This window comes from Chrysemys picta, chromosome 4 (assembly GCF_011386835.1).
Source record: "Chrysemys picta bellii isolate R12L10 chromosome 4, ASM1138683v2, whole genome shotgun sequence".
NCBI classification, from domain to species: domain Eukaryota; kingdom Metazoa; phylum Chordata; order Testudines; family Emydidae; genus Chrysemys; species Chrysemys picta.
In genome coordinates this window covers 12,561,270-12,579,357 of record NC_088794.1, presented here as the reverse complement: position 1 = coordinate 12,579,357, position 18,088 = coordinate 12,561,270, and the positions used below count along the sequence as shown (strand labels likewise).

At 42.4% G+C, this 18,088-nt stretch overlaps 1 protein-coding gene across 14 annotated transcripts in view; it reads right to left on the bottom strand.

Moving 5' to 3' along the window:
* Positions 1-150: 150 nt before the first annotated feature.
* CSDE1 (cold shock domain containing E1) overlaps positions 151-18,088 on the bottom strand; it is a 48,174-nt gene continuing 30,236 nt past the window's right edge. For all 14 annotated transcript variants that reach the window (XM_065591388.1, XM_005294930.5, XM_024108279.3 and 11 more), the window contains 3 exons: positions 14,310-14,473; positions 11,873-12,005; positions 151-1,416 (listed from right to left, as the gene is read on the bottom strand). In XM_065591388.1, the coding sequence (XP_065447460.1) occupies positions 1,369-1,416; positions 11,873-12,005; positions 14,310-14,473 (345 nt within the window). In that variant the 3' untranslated portion in view covers positions 151-1,368. The remainder of the gene's footprint in view (positions 1,417-11,872; positions 12,006-14,309; positions 14,474-18,088) is intronic.

The following is an 18,088-nucleotide window of genomic DNA, read 5'->3' as shown; positions in this document are numbered from 1 at the left end:
GTGCTGGTGAGAGGCTCCAACCCCTACTTCATAAGTCCAGCAGGCACTGCTGGGCACTGATGCCGAAATAAGAGAGCTAACTGAGCATTAGGCTTGGGAATTAAGATACCTTGAGCACAGAATGTGAACGTTGAGACAAAACTGGAGGCATTTTTTTTTTCAAAATCAGTAAAACTTTATTCTATTTCCATTCTTTGCCATTAACAGAAAATTGGAGAAAGCAATGTTTGTTTCACAAAGATAATGCATCTCCCAGAGAAGAAAAACCCTAAATTGAGAATAGAGGTAATATGGAGGGGAAAAAAAACACAGTACTGCCCTCTATTCAAAGAAAATAACTCCTGATCTTTTTGGTTAAAGTAATACTTAGACCAATCATTCAGTTTTCTTGCTTGATAAAGTGTGACTGGGGAAAAAAAAAAAAAAAAAAAAAAAGCACACAGACATTAACTATTTCACCTTGATGAAAATCTCAATACAGCTATGGAAAGCCTAAGTATTTATTCTTTTACAGTACACTGGGTGCTGGCTGCAAAAAGAAAAATGTATTCACTTCAGGCACAATTTTTAAATTTAAATCGGTAAAAGAAACTGGGTTTAGAAGCTGCAGTGTTCTAAGCAGCAGCAAAATTTGTGCATTGTTTTATATATTTAAATTACCACACCGATGGCACACCTCATCCTTCTGAAATTCTGCACTGCACATACTATTTGCAGAAAGTTACAAAAACAGATCTACTCTGGAAGGTACTTTCACCGAGATCTAACAGAACTTTCCTACCTGGACTCAAGTTTAAATGAGATATGAAAACAACATTGTAACATTTGGCCATCAACTTAATAAAGTTATCTGAATGCTCATACAGATTTATATAAAAAAAAGTTAATATAGTCCACCCTCATATGGTCCTCAGAATTAGATCTGAACAAACAGGAAGTGAGCCTCCCACGTGGAGGGGAAGATAATGCAACTGAGAGCTAAGGCATAGTAACACCTTGGCAGAAATAATGAAGGTAGAGTATATATATATCTTTTTAGTGCAGAATTTCATAAGGTCTACCAGAGTAGAACTGTCTATAATGTTCACTTACATAGGCAATGTAGATTTGCAGTTACCAGTTGCGTTAAATGCACCATTCAAAAAGCGTCTAAAATGTGATACTATAAGGCGCCACCTTAAGTCTTCAGGATGCAACTGTGCATAATTTTAAAATGGTTTCATAAATTTTTTAAACATAACATGAGGAAGGTGTTAAAACTGGTGTAACAGCTTCTTAGAATTTGGAAGGGATGAATAGGGAGATATTCAGTACCCTTCACCAGCTCCCACTGCTTGATCGTACTTAGTTATGTGCTTTATGGATCAGTTAGTCAATAACACCAGCTTGACGAATCTTTCTCTCTGCACCAAATCCCTGTAATGACATAAAACCTCATTAATCAACTGCAATGTGAAATAATGCATATGGTTAACATAGATAGAGAAATTGAGAGAGCTGGAATATTCAAGTGTAGCCCACTGTTCAGGTTTTGTTTCTAACAGAATACAGTGTTAGCAAGGTTTCTGATGAGCCAGCTTTGTCCCCAAATACGAACAAGTTAGCACAGAGCTCCCATGCATTTGTCTGCAGTTCTACCTAGGCACCGTGTTCTATACCATTTCCTTTAACCCTGAAGAATCCCCTCTACACACCTGGAAGGGTGAGGAGCAGTGTTCCCTCCAATTTTTTCCATCAGTGTATGGAATGTATTTTGTTATGGGCAGCACCAATATTGAGGTAATATGTGGATGTGCACCATCATCTCCGTACTTTCACAACAACCCTTATCCCACCAAGAGCTCAACATGTCCTACTGCTAGTACCTGGCTGGGTCTTAGGAAAGGTCTGTGCGACCTCGGCAATACCTATCTGTTCATTCCTACAGCCTCCTTCCACAAGGATCAGTGCATGCTTTGCAAACTATGCATATAAATGTACCACTGAAAGGCAGCCACCTAGTGAGGAAAATCAGCAGCCAGCTAGGCCAGCAGCACAGAGCACTGTGCAGTAGTTTGGAAAGAAGGGGAATTTTGGATAGGAAGAATCTTTTCCACTTATGCAAAATGGTGGAGATATTTAATGTTCAGACAGGGCTTCATCTGTAAAGGTCTCGTCTGAATGTAAAATATAATACCACAATTTAGAAATCAAAGTAAATGTTTCTTTTTAAATCAGGACATTAAGGCTCAAAATAATTAAAACACCACTCAAATTCCCCTTACCATCCTCTTGTTAGAATACAAAGCACTTTGAATAGTCTGTAAGACTTTTAATCTTCATGTGGTTTATATTTTTACACTGATCAGCTTGGACAATTAAAGTAGCAGTCAAGTTCACCTTCAGAGTCCCATGCACACATACAATGTTCCAGTGTCTCAGTTATTACAGTGAAACACACATAGCTCTGTAAATTTACACAGCACTTTACAAACACATGAGCTCAGGCAAACTTTCACTTGACATGAAAGTTCTTCTACTTCTTTCCCTGGGCATAATGGCTACATGAGTAATACTTTGCAGGATCAGGCCCCTAGATAAACTACATGTCCTCCTGCCCACAAAAAGCTTTGCAAACATTGCTAGGGGGAGGTTTAAATCCACAACAGGGAGTTGTCATAATTGGAAATCAGACAAGAACATTTTCATTAGTCCTAGTTTTGGTAATTTCCTTTAAAAACAAATATAAAAGCCAACAATATTTAGTGCTTTTATAAATATCAAAGTGTTTTACAGAGGAAGACCAGTATCATTATTCCCATCTGGAAAATGGGGAAATAGAGGCACAGTGGGGAGGGGAGGGGTTACAGAACAAACATCCCAACCTGTGGCCAGAGTAGATACATACCCTCTTTGCAGTTGCTGTACCAGACCCTGTGATTCCTGCACATTGGTCTAACATTCCTGGCCATGCCCACTAGATATATGTAACCATGGACTTTTTCCATTCCTTGGCCCATTCCTTAAGCCCCTTTCTATAGTGGCCTATGCATAGCTAGTGTGGAACCCAGTTGTGTCACATACAGGAGGTACAGTGTACTCTGTGCACCCAACTGAAGTTACCCATTCACATGTAGTGTAACCACAACAGTTCTGCATTGGGGGGACTTTCTGTGGCCACCTGTGTTCCTGGGTGAATTTCAAAAGAGTGGCCATACTGGGTCAGACCAAGGTCTATCTAGCCCAGTATCCTGTCTTCAGACTGTGACAAATGCCACGTGCCCCAGAGGGAATGAACAGAACAGGTAATCATCAAGTGATCCAGCCCGTCACCCATTCCCAGCTTCTGGCAAACAGGCTAGGGACACCATCCCTGCCCGTCCTGGCTAATAGCCATTGATGACCTATATCCTCCATGAACTTATCTAGTTCTTTTTTGAACCCTGGTATAGTCTTGGCTATCACAACATCCTCTGGCAAAGAGTTCCACAGGTTGAATGTGTGTTGTGTGAAAAAAAATACTTCCTTTGTTTTAACCCTACTGCCTATTAATTTCATTTGGTGAGCTCTAGTTCGTGTGTTATGAGAAGTAGTAAATAACACTTCCTTATTTACTTTCTCCACACCAGTCATGATTTTATAGACCTCTATCATATCCCCCCAGTCGCCTCTTTTCCAAGCTGAAAAGTCCTAGTCTTATTACTCTCCTCATACAGAAGCCGTTAGTTCCATACTCCTAATTTTTGTTGCTCTTTTCTGAACCTTTTCCAATTCCAATATATCTTTTTTGAGATGAGGAGACCACATCTGCACGAAGTATTCAAGATGTGGGCATACCATGGATTTATAGAGAGGCAATATGATTTTTTAGTCTTATCTATCCCTTTAATAATTCTCAACATTGTTTGGTTTTTTGACTGCAGCTGCACGTTGAATAGATTGTTTCAGAGAACTATCCACATTGATTTCAAGATCTCTTTCTTGAGTGGTAACAGCTAATTAAGACTCCCTCATTTTATATGTATAGTTGGGATTATGTTTTCCAATGTACATTACTTTGCATTTATCGACATTGAATTTCATCAACAAAAGTGTGCACAGCTGACATTCACCCTAATGAGGTTGCACATAGCAACCATCAGACCCTGTAGTTTCCCCAAGGGGAGCTCAACCAAAACACTTATCAGAATTTGTCTCAACTTTATTTGTCTTACCTAGAGACTGTTCCTTTGCAATCTATAAATGGGAAAGGCTCACTCCTTCAGCCTGATACTTAAAGCTTTCATGGAATGCTTGACACATGCTCATACTTCTGAATTCAGAGCACAGTTGATGTTGAGGGGCAATGTTATACTGATCCAGTGACTAACCTCAACACAAGAAAATTTCTGCCAGTTGATCCACGTAATTGGTCTAATATGCAATGGTAAGCTAGGAACAGTGAAATACTATTTTTGCCATTTTTTTAAAAGGATGAGAAAAAATAATGTAGATAGTGCAATGGAGAAAAAAATTAAATGATAGGTAATGGCCAAGAATGAGGTTTATAAGACCTTTACATGAAGTTAAAAAACTTATCAACCGGTGTGGAGCTTGCCAGAAGCATCTCTCTGGCAGTCTGACTGTTTTGAGGCATTATTTCCTGGCTATTCAAGTGGTGACTGGGACATTGCAAGTCTATATGGTTTTATAAAAATTTGATGAGTGAATATAATGTAACTGGAATATGCTTCATGCAAAAGGTCTCTTGTAAGGTATCTTTACAAAGCTTATTGTCTACTGAGTGTGGTCATCCTATTTGTATAAATGTATCACTCTTGTATCTGAAACTAGAAATATGAAATAACTTTGAGGGCCTATTGTAATTATGCAAAGTGTGGGCCATTAATGGTGGTTTGGAATCTTAATGGCTCCCATCAACCAGGACAATTGACTGGATGCCTCTGTTTGCAAGCAAGCCTTCCTGTGAGTCAGGCTGGGGGGAATGAAGGCTTGGGGTCTTACAGTGACATGTGATCATGTCACATGAACTGGAATCCATCTTTAACCTGGTGCTTTTCCAGTGAGGGGGGGTGGAAACCCAGAGGGACAAAGGATTCCCACCTTATGCAAAAGATGTATAAAGGGATGGAACAGAACAAAGAGGATGAGAAGAGCCATCATGAAGAATCCCCTAGCTACCACCTGAGCTGGAACAAGAGCTGTACCAGGGGAAAGAATTGTGCCCAGGCCTGTAAGGTGTACAGTCGGGGGGGGGGGACGACGACAAACAAACAAAATTTACTGAAGCATCTGAGGGTGAGATTATCTGTATTCAGTTTGATTAGACAGATTTGCGCATTATTTTATTCTATTTTGCTTGGTGACTTACTTTGTTCGGTCTGTTACTACTTGAAACCACTTAAATCCTACTTTCTGTATTTAATAAAATCACTTTTTACTTATTAATTAACTCAGAGTATGTATTAATACCTAGGGGAGCAAACAACTGTGCATATCTATCAGTGTTATAGAGGGCGAACAATTTATGAGTTTACCCTGTATAAGCTTTATACAGGGTAAAATGGATTTATTTGGGTTTAGTCCCCATTGGGAGTTGGGCATCTGAGTGTTAAAGACAAGCACACTTCTGTTAGCTGCTTTCAGGTAAACCTGCAGCTTTAGGGCAAGTAATTCAGACCCTGGGTCTTTACTGGAGCAGACGGGAGCGTCTGGCTCAGCAAGACAGGGTGCTGGGGCCCCGAGCTGGCAGGGAAGGCAGGGGTAGAGGTAGTCTTGGCACATCGGGTGGCAGCTCCCAGGGGGTTTCTGTGAACCAACCCATCACAGTGACAAAACACATTCTGCTAATCAAGATACTGTGCTCACCAGGGGAAAGATGGAGCTGGGGTGGGGAGAGAGAGGAGTCTCATCTCCCCACCCCACCCCTGCACACCCCAACCTGCCATCACCGCCCCGCATCTCACCCCACTGCCCCCACCCACCCTCCACGCTCACCTGTGTGCGTGGCCCTTTGACGGCCTCTTGTGCGGCCACGCAGGCACACACCTTAGAGGGAACACAGGTGAGGCGTGAGCTTGCTGGGCTCCCCCAGATTCCTCCATGCTAACCAAAGTTCCTATGAAATTCAATGAGCTGAGGCTCCAGCTCTTTCCCCTTGGTGGATTATTTCTGCACAAAGGAGAACAGGCTCTTTCATTAGGAAGCTGTTTCTCTAGGAGTTTTAAACAGGTTGTTGCAGAAGAGTACATTTTTCCTTCTAGCAATCAATTTGTCCTTCTTAAAGACAGTTAGCGTCACCCGCCAGCGGAGGTAACTATACACCCAGCTCTGAAATTTGGATTAATTATGTTAGTGCAAGGTGGGCATGCATTACAGTCCTTTCCGGGATAAGCAGCTTGAGTGGCAAACACAGGAAGATAGGAAGCCTTGATTTTTGACTTTTACATTTAAATGGATTAAACAAATTAAAAACAGTTTTAGCCTTAATCAGCATTTAGCATTATACAGGTTACGAAAAGAACGGTTACTTACCTTCTAGTAATGTGGTTCTTCGTGATGGGTCATACACACCCATTCTGCTCTTGGTGCATATGTGGCCGATATGAACAAGATCAGATTCTTTTAGCCGGTAGTGTCCTCTGAGGCTACCTGTGCACCCGAATGTTCTTGCATCCCCATGCCAGATAAAGAGCAGAGCAGGCCCAATCTTCCCCACTTCCTTCGCCAATACAGAATCCCAGAGGACTAGGAATCCACAGTAATGGAGAAGGAGGGTGTGTTGTGGAACCCATGTGGACAACACAAGAGCCAGTTACAGTATGGTAAGTAACCCTTTTCAGACATTGGTCCACATGTATGCACTTCTGGTGACTCAGACCAAAAGTTATGCGTTTCCTTGGCAGGGTGGGTAATGGGACTCATACTTAGATAATGACTGTAAGACAACCCTATCAAAGCAGGCATCCAATCTGGCAGCCTCTACCAAGGAATACTATATTGTAAGTGTGGGGACTGAACTCCAAATAGCTGCCCTAAAGATTTTAGAAATAGGAACAGTCTTCAAACACGAGAAAGACTGAAGGGGGGGGGGGGGAACGCAAGTTTTTTTAAAAAATCTAGGCTTTGAAGAGTGGCAAAGTACAGTATGGCCCTGAATAGGAGTAGGATGTACAGATTCTGCTCCCAGATGGACCCTCGGAAATATTCCACATTGTTTCAGGGCTAGTCAGCAGTTCACTAGTGCTGAAATGAGCAGTCAAGGGCAATAGCTAGGGCCACTGCTGAAAAGGATCCAGGGATTACTGCTGACTCATTCAATTTGCAAGCCAAGAATACTATGTCCAGTTCTGGTGGTCACAACTAAAGAACGGTGGTAAATTGGAGAGGGTTCAGAGAAGAGCCATGAGAATGATTAAAAGGAGGAGAAAACACGCCTCAGTGATGACTCAAAGAGCTCAACCTATTTAGCTTTACAAAGAAGGTGGGGTGTCTTGATTAGAGAGTAACTACATGGGAAACATTTAATAATGGGGTCTTCAATCTAATAGAAAAAAGTTTTAACATGATCCAATCGCTGTAAGTTGAAGCTAGACAGATTCAGGCTGGAAATAAGGTACATTTTTAACAGTGAACATAATTAACAATTGGAACAATTTACACCATGGGTCATGGCAGACTTTTAGAAAAGAAACCAATCTTGATTTTAAGAGTTTGGCTCTAGGAATTATTCTGGGGCAAGCTCTATTGCCTGTGTTATACCTGAGGTCGGACTAGATGATCATAATCGCCTCTTCTGCCCTTGTAATCTATGAATAGAGCAAGGGCTGTTATAAAGAGGACGGTGATCAATTGTTCTCCACTGAAGGTAGGACAAGAAGTAATGGGACTGAATCTGCAGCAAAGGAGATTTAGGTTAGATATCAGGGGGAAAAAATTAAACTATAAAAGGGCAGAAAAGTTCTGGAACAGGCTTCCAAGGGAGGCTGGGGAATCCCCACCATTGGATAGTTTTTAAGAACAGGTTGGACATTAACTGGTCAGGGATAGGTTAGGTTTATTTGCTCCTGCCTCAGAGGGGCTAGACTTGATGACCTCTTCAGGTCCCTTCCAGCCCTACATTTCTAAGATTCTATGAGGCCATGTGTCTCAAGAGTCCAAGAGGCCAGTCTTGCTGATGTTCTTGAGTGATCTTGATAAACCTCGAACAACTTAATCTCTGTAAGGTAAGCTCTCACTGACCTGGAATCTAACATGGCTACTATGAGTGCTAAGTTTTGAGTGTATATGGATTTCTCTTGGACTTTGAGGCCCCAAATGGTAAATAATTTAAGGTTATTTGAATTGGTCACATGTTGGAGGTGGGGGAGATCTTCCTTGAATCAGTCACTCAAGGTATATAGGTAGATCTGGATCCCTTGTCTCCTTATATGAGCTACCACCAGGCGTTTGGCAGATGTGAACATCCTCAGTGCCATGGAAGACCAAAGGGCAGGATCCCACACTGGTAATGAGGTGTTCCTATCAGGAATCTAATTCATCTCACCCACAGGAAATAACCTTACTGTAAAAATAGAGGAGTTCTGCAGGTCGAGAGCTCTGAACCAATCTTGTGGAGGGAATTATGGAGGCTAGAGTCACCATCCTGAAATTGAAACAGCAGATGAAGGTGTTGAAACAAAGGTCCAGAATGGGAGGCCAATCCCCTTTTCTGGAATAAGTAATGGGAATAAAGACCCTTGCCCCTGACTACCAAGATCACCTCTTCCACTGCTTAGTTGTAGGAGTCCACTGTTTTAACAGAATCTTAGGAGAAGGATTCATGAAAAGGGATGAGAAATGGGGATAAGAAGTAGGAAGGGATTGTAATTGGCTTGGTTACAATTCCTTGGACCCACAGGTCTGAGATGACTGAATCCAGATTTCTCAAAAATAAGAGGTGGTTGCCACAGGGGGCAGAAGTGACTAGATCCTCTGGAGGTTCTGCTAGGCTCGTGACAACTGTGTCAAACTGAATGCCACGGGAAAGACATTGTGAAGCACTAGAGAAAGAGTCAGTCACTGTTGCTGAAACCTCTACTTCTTTCTCAGCAACTGAGGTCTCTTGAGGCTGGTAATAGTAATCAGCAGAGAAATAGTGCCCGAAAGTCTAGTCTTGCTTGCCTCTTTCTTGGGGCTGAGAGGCCCAGGGAGCACAGAATGGCCCTAGATCCTTCAAGAAATGTATGGCCTCATCCCCCTTTGGATTAAGGAATTTGTTGCCAAAGAGAAGACAGTCAGTTGTTTGAACCTTCTTGGGAATCCCTGATGATCAGAGCCAGGGAGTTCTCATGGCCACCAACATAACCATAGTATGTGGTGCTGTGTCGGCCACATCTGGCACAGCATGTAAAGACATCTGGGCTATCAACTGTCCTTCAGACAAATAGTCTTAGTTACTCTTGGTGTTGAGGTAGCTTGTTCACATACTGAGACAGCTGAACAGGAGAGCTTTGTAATCAGTGACATCTGGAGGCTAGTACATAAAGAGGTTGCATGTCCAACAGGTCCAGTCTCTGGGTCTCACCCCCTAGGTGTAGGATTGGAAAGCCACTCCTGCTATGACTTTTCTTGGACCACAGCTATCACAAAAAACCCTGGTAAGAGGTGACAATACAAGTACTCAAATACCCTTGTAGAGACTTGACGCCTCCTGTCAGCTCACTTTGATATGGGCAGAATGGACACTGGCTCGTGCCACGGGTTTTCTGAAGGCTCTAACAGTCATTTATAGGAATGGCAGGGTGAAAGATGTCCTTGAATCTGAGGTTTCTTCTGCACCACTTCCAGAAATATATCTAGAGCGTCTGCCATGTGCTTAATGGTGAGGTCCTGAAACACCTTGAAACCATTCAAAGGAAAGGAGCTGAGGGATATTTACTGCCCGGTTGGAACAGGATGAGGAAGTGGCAGCAGGAACAAGTTCTTCCCCTTCTAGATGTTGTTCCTCTTCACTCTCCTCCGTCTGCAGTCTCAGATCCTGGAAAGGCACTAGCTGACCTGGCTGTGATGGTTTATTTTGCCTCTTTGGGGACGGTGAACCTAACCCTAGTAGGGGCTGATGAGGCAGGCTTATGTGACTATGGCTGCATCCCACCCTCCCACAGCATCCAGTACGGCCCAGGGAAGTACCAGATGATCATCCTGAGAGTCCTAGGATAGCAGGAAACTTGGAGACTCCAGTACCAGGCCCAGTGAAAAGTCACCTAGTAGGTTGGGTACCAAAGGCTCAATATCAAGAGACATGGTTTGCAGGTCCACTGGATACCACTGGTGCTCTTAACAGTTGGTATGAGGATGCCAGAGGGACCCTTCTTTAGCCTTTGGGTGCCCCTTCACTGTTGAGAGCCCTAGAAGAATCTTGTGCTTTAACTCTTGTCGATTATGGCAAAATCCTTTTCGCTGGCCTTGACAAATGTAATCTTGCCCTATTCATATCCATTCAGAATGCTGCTGCAAAGATCATTTTCCTAGCCTGTCACTTTGCCAATATTGCTTCTCTTTGCATCTTTACTGGCTCCCCTTCTCTATGGATCAAATGTAACCTGCTTGTTATAATCTTAAAGACTTTTCACAGACTATCCCTGCCTTATCTCTGTCTTATTCATCTAGATACCTCAACTCTGATTGGCCTATAGTACCAGTCTCTCCCCACCTATTTGTAAAGTTTTCAAAACAAGCAAGCAATTTCATCCTTTCTCCCATGCTGTCCCTTGTGCTTAGGAGAAGCTCCCCATAAGCATCCACAAAGCTACCTTATTATCCTCCAGCTGCCATGATGCCTCTGAAAAACTTGAGGATGGTTAGACCACTGATGCACAACTGCCTATTATGCTTACCAACATTGTCCTCTTTTCTTGTACTCTTCCCCAGACCCTGTCTATATACAGCTGCTGTCCCTTGTCCTATACGTTGATTTTGAATCTTTGCAGCACGGACTGTCTTTGTACAGCACCTAGCACCATACTGTCCTGGTCTAAGACTAGGACTTGTGAACACCACAGCGATATAAATAACTTGCTCAGTAGGGATAGATGACCTACACTTCAGCTCAACTCTGGCGTGGCGCTCCTTCCTACCTCAGAGGTTGAAGCTGGAATGGGTGCAGATGCTGGGGTCTCTTGGTTGACAGCCCAGGGGCTTAGGGTGGAATCGCTCTTCACCGAGGTGTTCAAGGAAGACTGAGGTCTAGCTGCATCCTTCCTTTCACTGTCCAGGAAAGCTTCCACAGAACACTCCAGGAGGAACCATTTTCAGCAGGCTTTTTTCCAGTTCTTTGAGTCACTCAGATCTACATACATATGACACATTGTCCGCAGTAGAATGCTCTCCCAAAATAGGCACCAGATGCCCATTAAGTGGCACTGAGGTTTTGCACAGAGGGGCAGATTTTAAATCCTGGAGATTTCACTTTGGCTGTTTTGCTAGAGCCCTTGTACAGAGGGGAAGGTTTCGGTCCTAAAAACAGAAGCTGATTAAAATAAGGATTTTTTGTGTACTGCCAACTGGCAGCAAGCCTAACACACAACTACATACACACAGAAGCAAGTGGATACTGCAGAAGTTTCATCTCATTGCTATCAGAATAAAAAGGAATTAAGATAGCTGGGCCTACTGCCCCCCTTTACATCCTTCGATGGAGATGTGTATGTTCAAGGACATTAGAGCACAGGCACTGTCCCCAATGGGTACTGCTGGCAAAAAAGAATCTGATCTCATGTATTTGGGGTACATGTGCACCAAGAATGCAAATCATATGGATAATACATCTTGAAGAATCAAGATTCAATTACCATTATTTCTAGACACTTATGTAGAGTAATTCTGCACACTAGGCTATTATCGTAGAGTATACCTTTGAGTTATCCGGTCCCCTTGGTTGACGAAGAACTGTTAGGCGAGGAGCACTGGCATCATCTAAAGTAATGCTCTTTAAACGATTAACAAGTCTATCAGGACGCGGAGCAGCAACAGCCTTTGCGCCTTCACTGTAACAGAAACGGAGCTGGTTACTTGGAGCAGCAGCCATTCCCTGGACAATGTGCTAACATTTGGGAAGAAGGCACATGACATGACAGGGAATTGGATAATTTGTACCAAGACAAAAAGGAAATTGAGACTAAAGAACTCATCTCATTTTGAAATGGGGTTTCTGGAAAGTACGTTATACCAGCCTCAGGGTCCTAGGATATCTACTGCTGTCTCTGGATTCTCAGATGGCAGCAGGGGACCACAGAGCTTTATCCTCTACAACTAGCCAGAAAGCTACAATCTTTCCTCCCAATGCAAACCTTCAACAGTCAGCCCATGTGTTTGTCACATCCCAATTAAGCTTAATGCCAGTGCTCAGGAGCCATTGATATGCTGTAGTACAACATGCCAACAACTCTCCAGAATCTCTGGAAAAACAACTGGCTGTTACAGTTGCAGAGATGACCTCAAAAACGTAAAACGCATGAGTCTGCAGAGCTTGGAGCAATAGCTCTGACTAGCATGAGCTACCTATTCATCTCAGAAGGGGTTAGTGCAGATGCCCAGTGATCTTGATATTTAAAGTAATTCCTCATATAAGAATTAGAGGGGTATGTACATTTTGCACACAGTCAAAGTCATAGGTCCCCAGAGCCAATGGCTCCTCAGGCTGATGCAGTTAAGGCACATCAATTTCATGGCCAATGGTACAGGAATCGCATCCAACCACCTTTGACTGCCCTCACAATGGATCAGGTAGCCATACTGAAGCCAGGTGAACTGGAGGCAGGCTCTCACAGTAGGGGGTTAAGCGAGACAAACCCATGACCTCCAGAATTGTAGTCGAGCGCCATAACCACTCAGCCACTACACCTCTGTATGCAGAGCTTGGAAAAAGCACCACTCCCCCCCCTAGCCTGGCTGCTCCTTAATGCCCTTCTCTTTAGGAATATGCTTGAAATACATCTGGAAGATCCAGCAGAAAGCCTGAATTGCCTGCTTCCTGAGTGGGGCAGGCCACTGTGACTGCATAACTCCTACATTCGAGTCATTACATTGGACTCAATATTTGAAGTTAATTGAAAAACAAAGACCCTGTTGTCTGGGACCTAGTTATCCAAGACTGACTGGCCCAGACCTCTCACAGCATTTAAAAATAGCTGGGAGGCTCTTGCTGTCAGCTTCTGTGTTAAACATTTTGCAAATGGTGGCAGTGTTCTCCCTGGTGGGCCCCTCGCTTGAGTGTGACAGAAACAAAGGCTATTAGCTCTAACTCAAATGCAAGAAGCTTTTTGATTTAGCCTTTCCCCGTTTTTGAGAGTGACCACGTGGCTTTAAAGTTTGTGTGCGCCTAGCTGCTACTGCAAAAGGCTTTTTAAAGTAAAACTGATGTATTAATGGTCAGCTATTAAAAAATCAAAGCAATTTATTCAAACGTCTACAAATCTCTACCTTGATTTGTGCACTCTTAGCCAGCACAGGGCAGGAAAGTATTTCTTCTCTCCGTGTTCTACACTTGCTTCAGGGTGATTTCTCCCCCAGTTTGGCATAGTTTTCAAAAGCTCCCTCAGTGCATAACACTCAATTTTCCAAAGCACTCAAAGTTGGCTGCCTGCCATATTTTCTTGCCATTAAATGTCTACCAGTAAGGGATTAGTGGAAAGAGGTTTATAACACAAGTGTGCAGCCTCTAAATACAGCAGAGCTACAATGAAGTTTTTTGAATATCAGTAATATGCTAGTCATAAGCTTTGACTCCAACCCTTGCTGAACTGCCACACATTTTGCATATGTTGTATGCAATGCTGTTGTAGTTATGGTGGTCTCAGGGTATTGGAGACAAGGCGGTTTACCTGGACCAACTTCTGTTGATAAGAGAAGCTCCATAAGATTGAAGAGCTTTCAAACTTATGCAGCTTGTCTCTTACCAACAGAAGTTGGTCCAATAAAAGATATTACCTCACCCACCTTGTCTCATACTTCACAGAGTCCTGTGGCCCATTCTAGTAAATCTTGGTTCTAATTTAATTATTTTACTTGGTTTACCTGTGCTTCCCATTGTAAATTACAATACTAATCCTTTCAATAGGCAGGAATGCTGCTGTCCATCCGGTGGCTATTAAGAACAGGATTTATGCAATATGTTTGATAATACAGGAGGCAGTCATTTACCAAATATACCCAGTTAACACAAAGCACATTAAGGTCTGTCATGTAAAACAAGCATCACTTTCCCACACAGTAAACTTTGTGCTTTTCCCCCCAAATGCAGATATTTGACTATTTGTTCCTGATTAAACCAGATAATCCCAATTCCTCACCAGACACGCCATACGTTACAGGCACTGCATTTCCCTGTGCGCTGATTCAGGATCACTGAGAACTCTACTTCATCTCCAGCCTGCAGCTCTACACCATCTTGAACTTCTTTCACATGAAAAAAGAGCTTTTTGCTGTCACCCACTTCATAGTTAATGAATCCAAACTGAAAAACAGCAGTGCAATTTAGTTCATTTATGTCATTTCAAATGGACACACTATTGCATTTCAACTCCACTTTGTTTATATGTTGTATTAAAAAGGGACAGAGTATAGGCAAGGTTTTCAAAAATGGATGCCTGACATCAGGCTTCTAAATCCATATTTAGACACCTATTAAGCCAAAGGGCATGGTTAGTGTTGCAGCATCATTTTTGGAAGTCAGGCCTCTTATGGTCCGAAATATGGCCTTAGAAGCCTAACTTACATATTCGTTTTTAAAATCGTGGCCTAATACCGATACGGTCATCTTTCTTTTTGGGAACACTTATGTGGAATACTGCATTAAACTGCAGACACTCAGTCTCAGAAGTCTGATAGCAGAAAGAGTCCAGAGAAAGCAAATGAAAGGAGGCAATATATTCAACTCTTTTGAGAGTAAGTATACACAATAAGTGGCCGAAAACCTCCATCAGGTGCTCCTATCGACTCTTAATACAAGAAGCGAATGCCCCGTGAAATTAAGGTGGCAACATATTCCATCCTTCCACCTCCTGCACTCAGCTCTTCCCAAGCAGATTGTGGATTTTACTGCCACAAGATACTTGCATACAGAAAGTTTAGTAGAAAAATAAAAAAGGATTAGACATTTATACGAATAATCTATTGGCAGTGACATTAGCTATGATAAAAACTGAAGGGATATCAGCCCTTATATTTCAGGACACAGCTACGACTAACTACTTGAAGTTGGAACAGACTTCTCCCATAAGAAAAACATCATGCATATCAAATGATTTGAAAGCTTATTTCCAAGATGAGGTAGGATATGGGACTGTCCAGTGGTGCTGTTACCATGGATGTGAGTATGAACAATGACACCATCAACATGTTAAAGACCACTTTGAATTGTTTGCATTAATTTGTGTTAAATTACTATGTATTATTTCAAGACAATGGATTTCTTTGGGACCTGAAAGCAACAACAATCTAAAAGCTAAACATAGCCAAAAGTTTGTACAGGTATCACTGAAATGTAATAGTGCTGGTGACATTTCTAGTTATCAGTCATGTGCATATGGGATACCAGAGTCTTCACTGCCTTGGAATGTACACAGTTCTGTGCAAGGAAGACTTAACTTCAGATAATTAGTTGATTGTGCCTAAACAGTAGCATCACTGCAAAAATAAACTCCTGCAGAAGCTCAAATGCTATTGGACCCTTGAAGAACATAGAAAGTAGTTCATCATCCACATTTTTTCACCCATGTTGCAATGGTGATCCAATATCTGGTTTACCTATGTGTGAAGGCATCCAAATCTGTTTGCCAAGATGCTCTTCTGACATGCTCTCAGAACGGTCCTCACATGGGGAGAGTTTGGCCAGTGATTTGTCCTCTTTGATGGACAGATTGAGGTGCAAGCAATTCAGGTCTCTGTGGAGCTCCTCCTCTCCTTCTGGTCATGCAGCACTGCTACCAACATCCTTGCTGCAGAAATTGTGGCTGAGTTGTGCTTTCCCCCAATTTGGTAGATCTCTGAAGCAGTGAGCTCCATTTGTTTTGACAACATTAAAAAGGTGCCCTCCCCTCCCCTGCATATAGCAAATAGGGGTAGCACAGTCACATCGCTGGAGGGGCGGGGGAAAGAGGAGATATGCTCCTACACTCAGGTGCATTTTGAACCATGTAGTCAGAAATTTTTACAAGCAACTGCTTGCTGGTTGCCACTTTAGTTTACAAACTTTCTACGGAGGCACAGGGCATCCGCCAGTCAAGCTATTTGTTGCATCCAATTTTAGAGCCTATCCAGTGTGGTCTTTCCAAAGTTTTCAGAGTTACTGTTGTCATATTTGTCAAAGATTTTGATTACAGAATTAGCTTCGTCAAATCCTGTTAGGACCTACCTCAAGTACTCAGCAGCCAATTCAGTGAAAGTGTGGAATGCGTCTCCAGCCATTTGTATGACAGCCATGGGCATTTCTAATGTACACCGTGGTTTCTTTGTTGCATGCTCTTAGCTCTTGGATTTTCAGCTTGAGCTTCCAGGTGATGCCCTAATTCAGTTTAGTCTGACCTTTTAAGGGCTTGTCTACACTTAGAGCACTGCACCATGCTGCACCACTGTAGCGCTTAGTGGAGACCCTACCGACACAGACAGAAGAGATTCTCCCATCAATGTACATATTCCATCTCCACAAGAGGCGATGCTATGTCAATAGGAGAAGCCCTCCCATCAACACAGCACTGTCTACACCAGGGGTTAGGTCAGTATAACTATGTCGCTCTGGAAATGCTACACCCTCCACCCCGAATGACAGTTATACCAATGTAAGTTGGTAGTGTTGACCAAGCTTAAGTGTTCCATCAGCATGGAAGAGGGGCAGCGGCACAGGTCAGACTGTGTGACTAACAGTTGCCATGGAAACATTATCTCTGCATCTTGTGAAGGACAAGGCTCTGTGGAAAACAAATTTCTGGACTGACAGCTGCTGTGATTAAGTCCTTCCCTTGCCAGACTTAAATTCAGTCATCTTGGCCATGCCAGCAAAGTGTTTTAATGACAGATTTATTGACTGGGCTGAAGAAGTGGTGTGTCCCATCAGAATCAAGTACACCTCTCACAAATCTCTATTTGTTCTTCAACATCTGGTATTTTCAGTAGAGCCTGTTGTAAATCTGAGGTTACATGCAGTCCAGTACATAAGTTAATAAGCACCTCTGGATGGGATTCAGAGTCAAATGGGTTTGTCATATTGTTGGTGACATGGCTGGTCAAGAACTGTACCATGCTCTTCATCCCTCTTCAGTGCAAAGGTAAGGACTTGTTTGTGGACTGTCCTCACTACTTCTTGTTAGGCCACTTCTCTCATACCTTTTGCACATTCATAGTATGAAGTTGTGTACTGTCATTTCTAACACTAATGACTTGTGCATAAATGTCAATTAAAAAGCTAGTTTCTAGAATATTTTAAAGACTAGTACTACATGCCTAGGCAAATTACAAATAAAAACCTAGCAAACAGGCTAGAAACTACATTGTATGTACAAAGCTTACAAATGGAGAAAAATTACATTAGGAATTCTCACATTTACATCTATTCATTATGCAGTACAAAACTATGGTGCACAACCGATAGCTACTGGTGCACAATCTTAATTGTGAGACTGATCTGCTCAGCATGTGTCAACTGAAAATATAATCACTGTACAATATTCTGACAACTAAGATGTGATATGAAAACAGTTCATGTTATCAACATTTGCAGTATTCTATTTGCCATTTTTGCCACATGCTAAAGTTCTTTTCTGGAAAAGAATACCTGTCCTTGCAAAACCAATACAAATCTTTCAATACACCATTGTTTGGTAGCTTTGATCAACACACACATTAAAGTACTGAAATTAATAACAATAAACTGCAATCCATCATGTTGGAGTGTTTCTGGAACTGTGCACAAAGTCACTCATTTTGGGTACCATTGTTTCATCTTCCCCAGAGGCTTATGGCACCACTTAACAGCTCTACATATTACCTCATCTAAACGTACCCAAAATAAGCTTTCAAATGATACATGATGTGGGTGTGTAGTGTGGGTACATTAAACTCCAAAAATACGGCT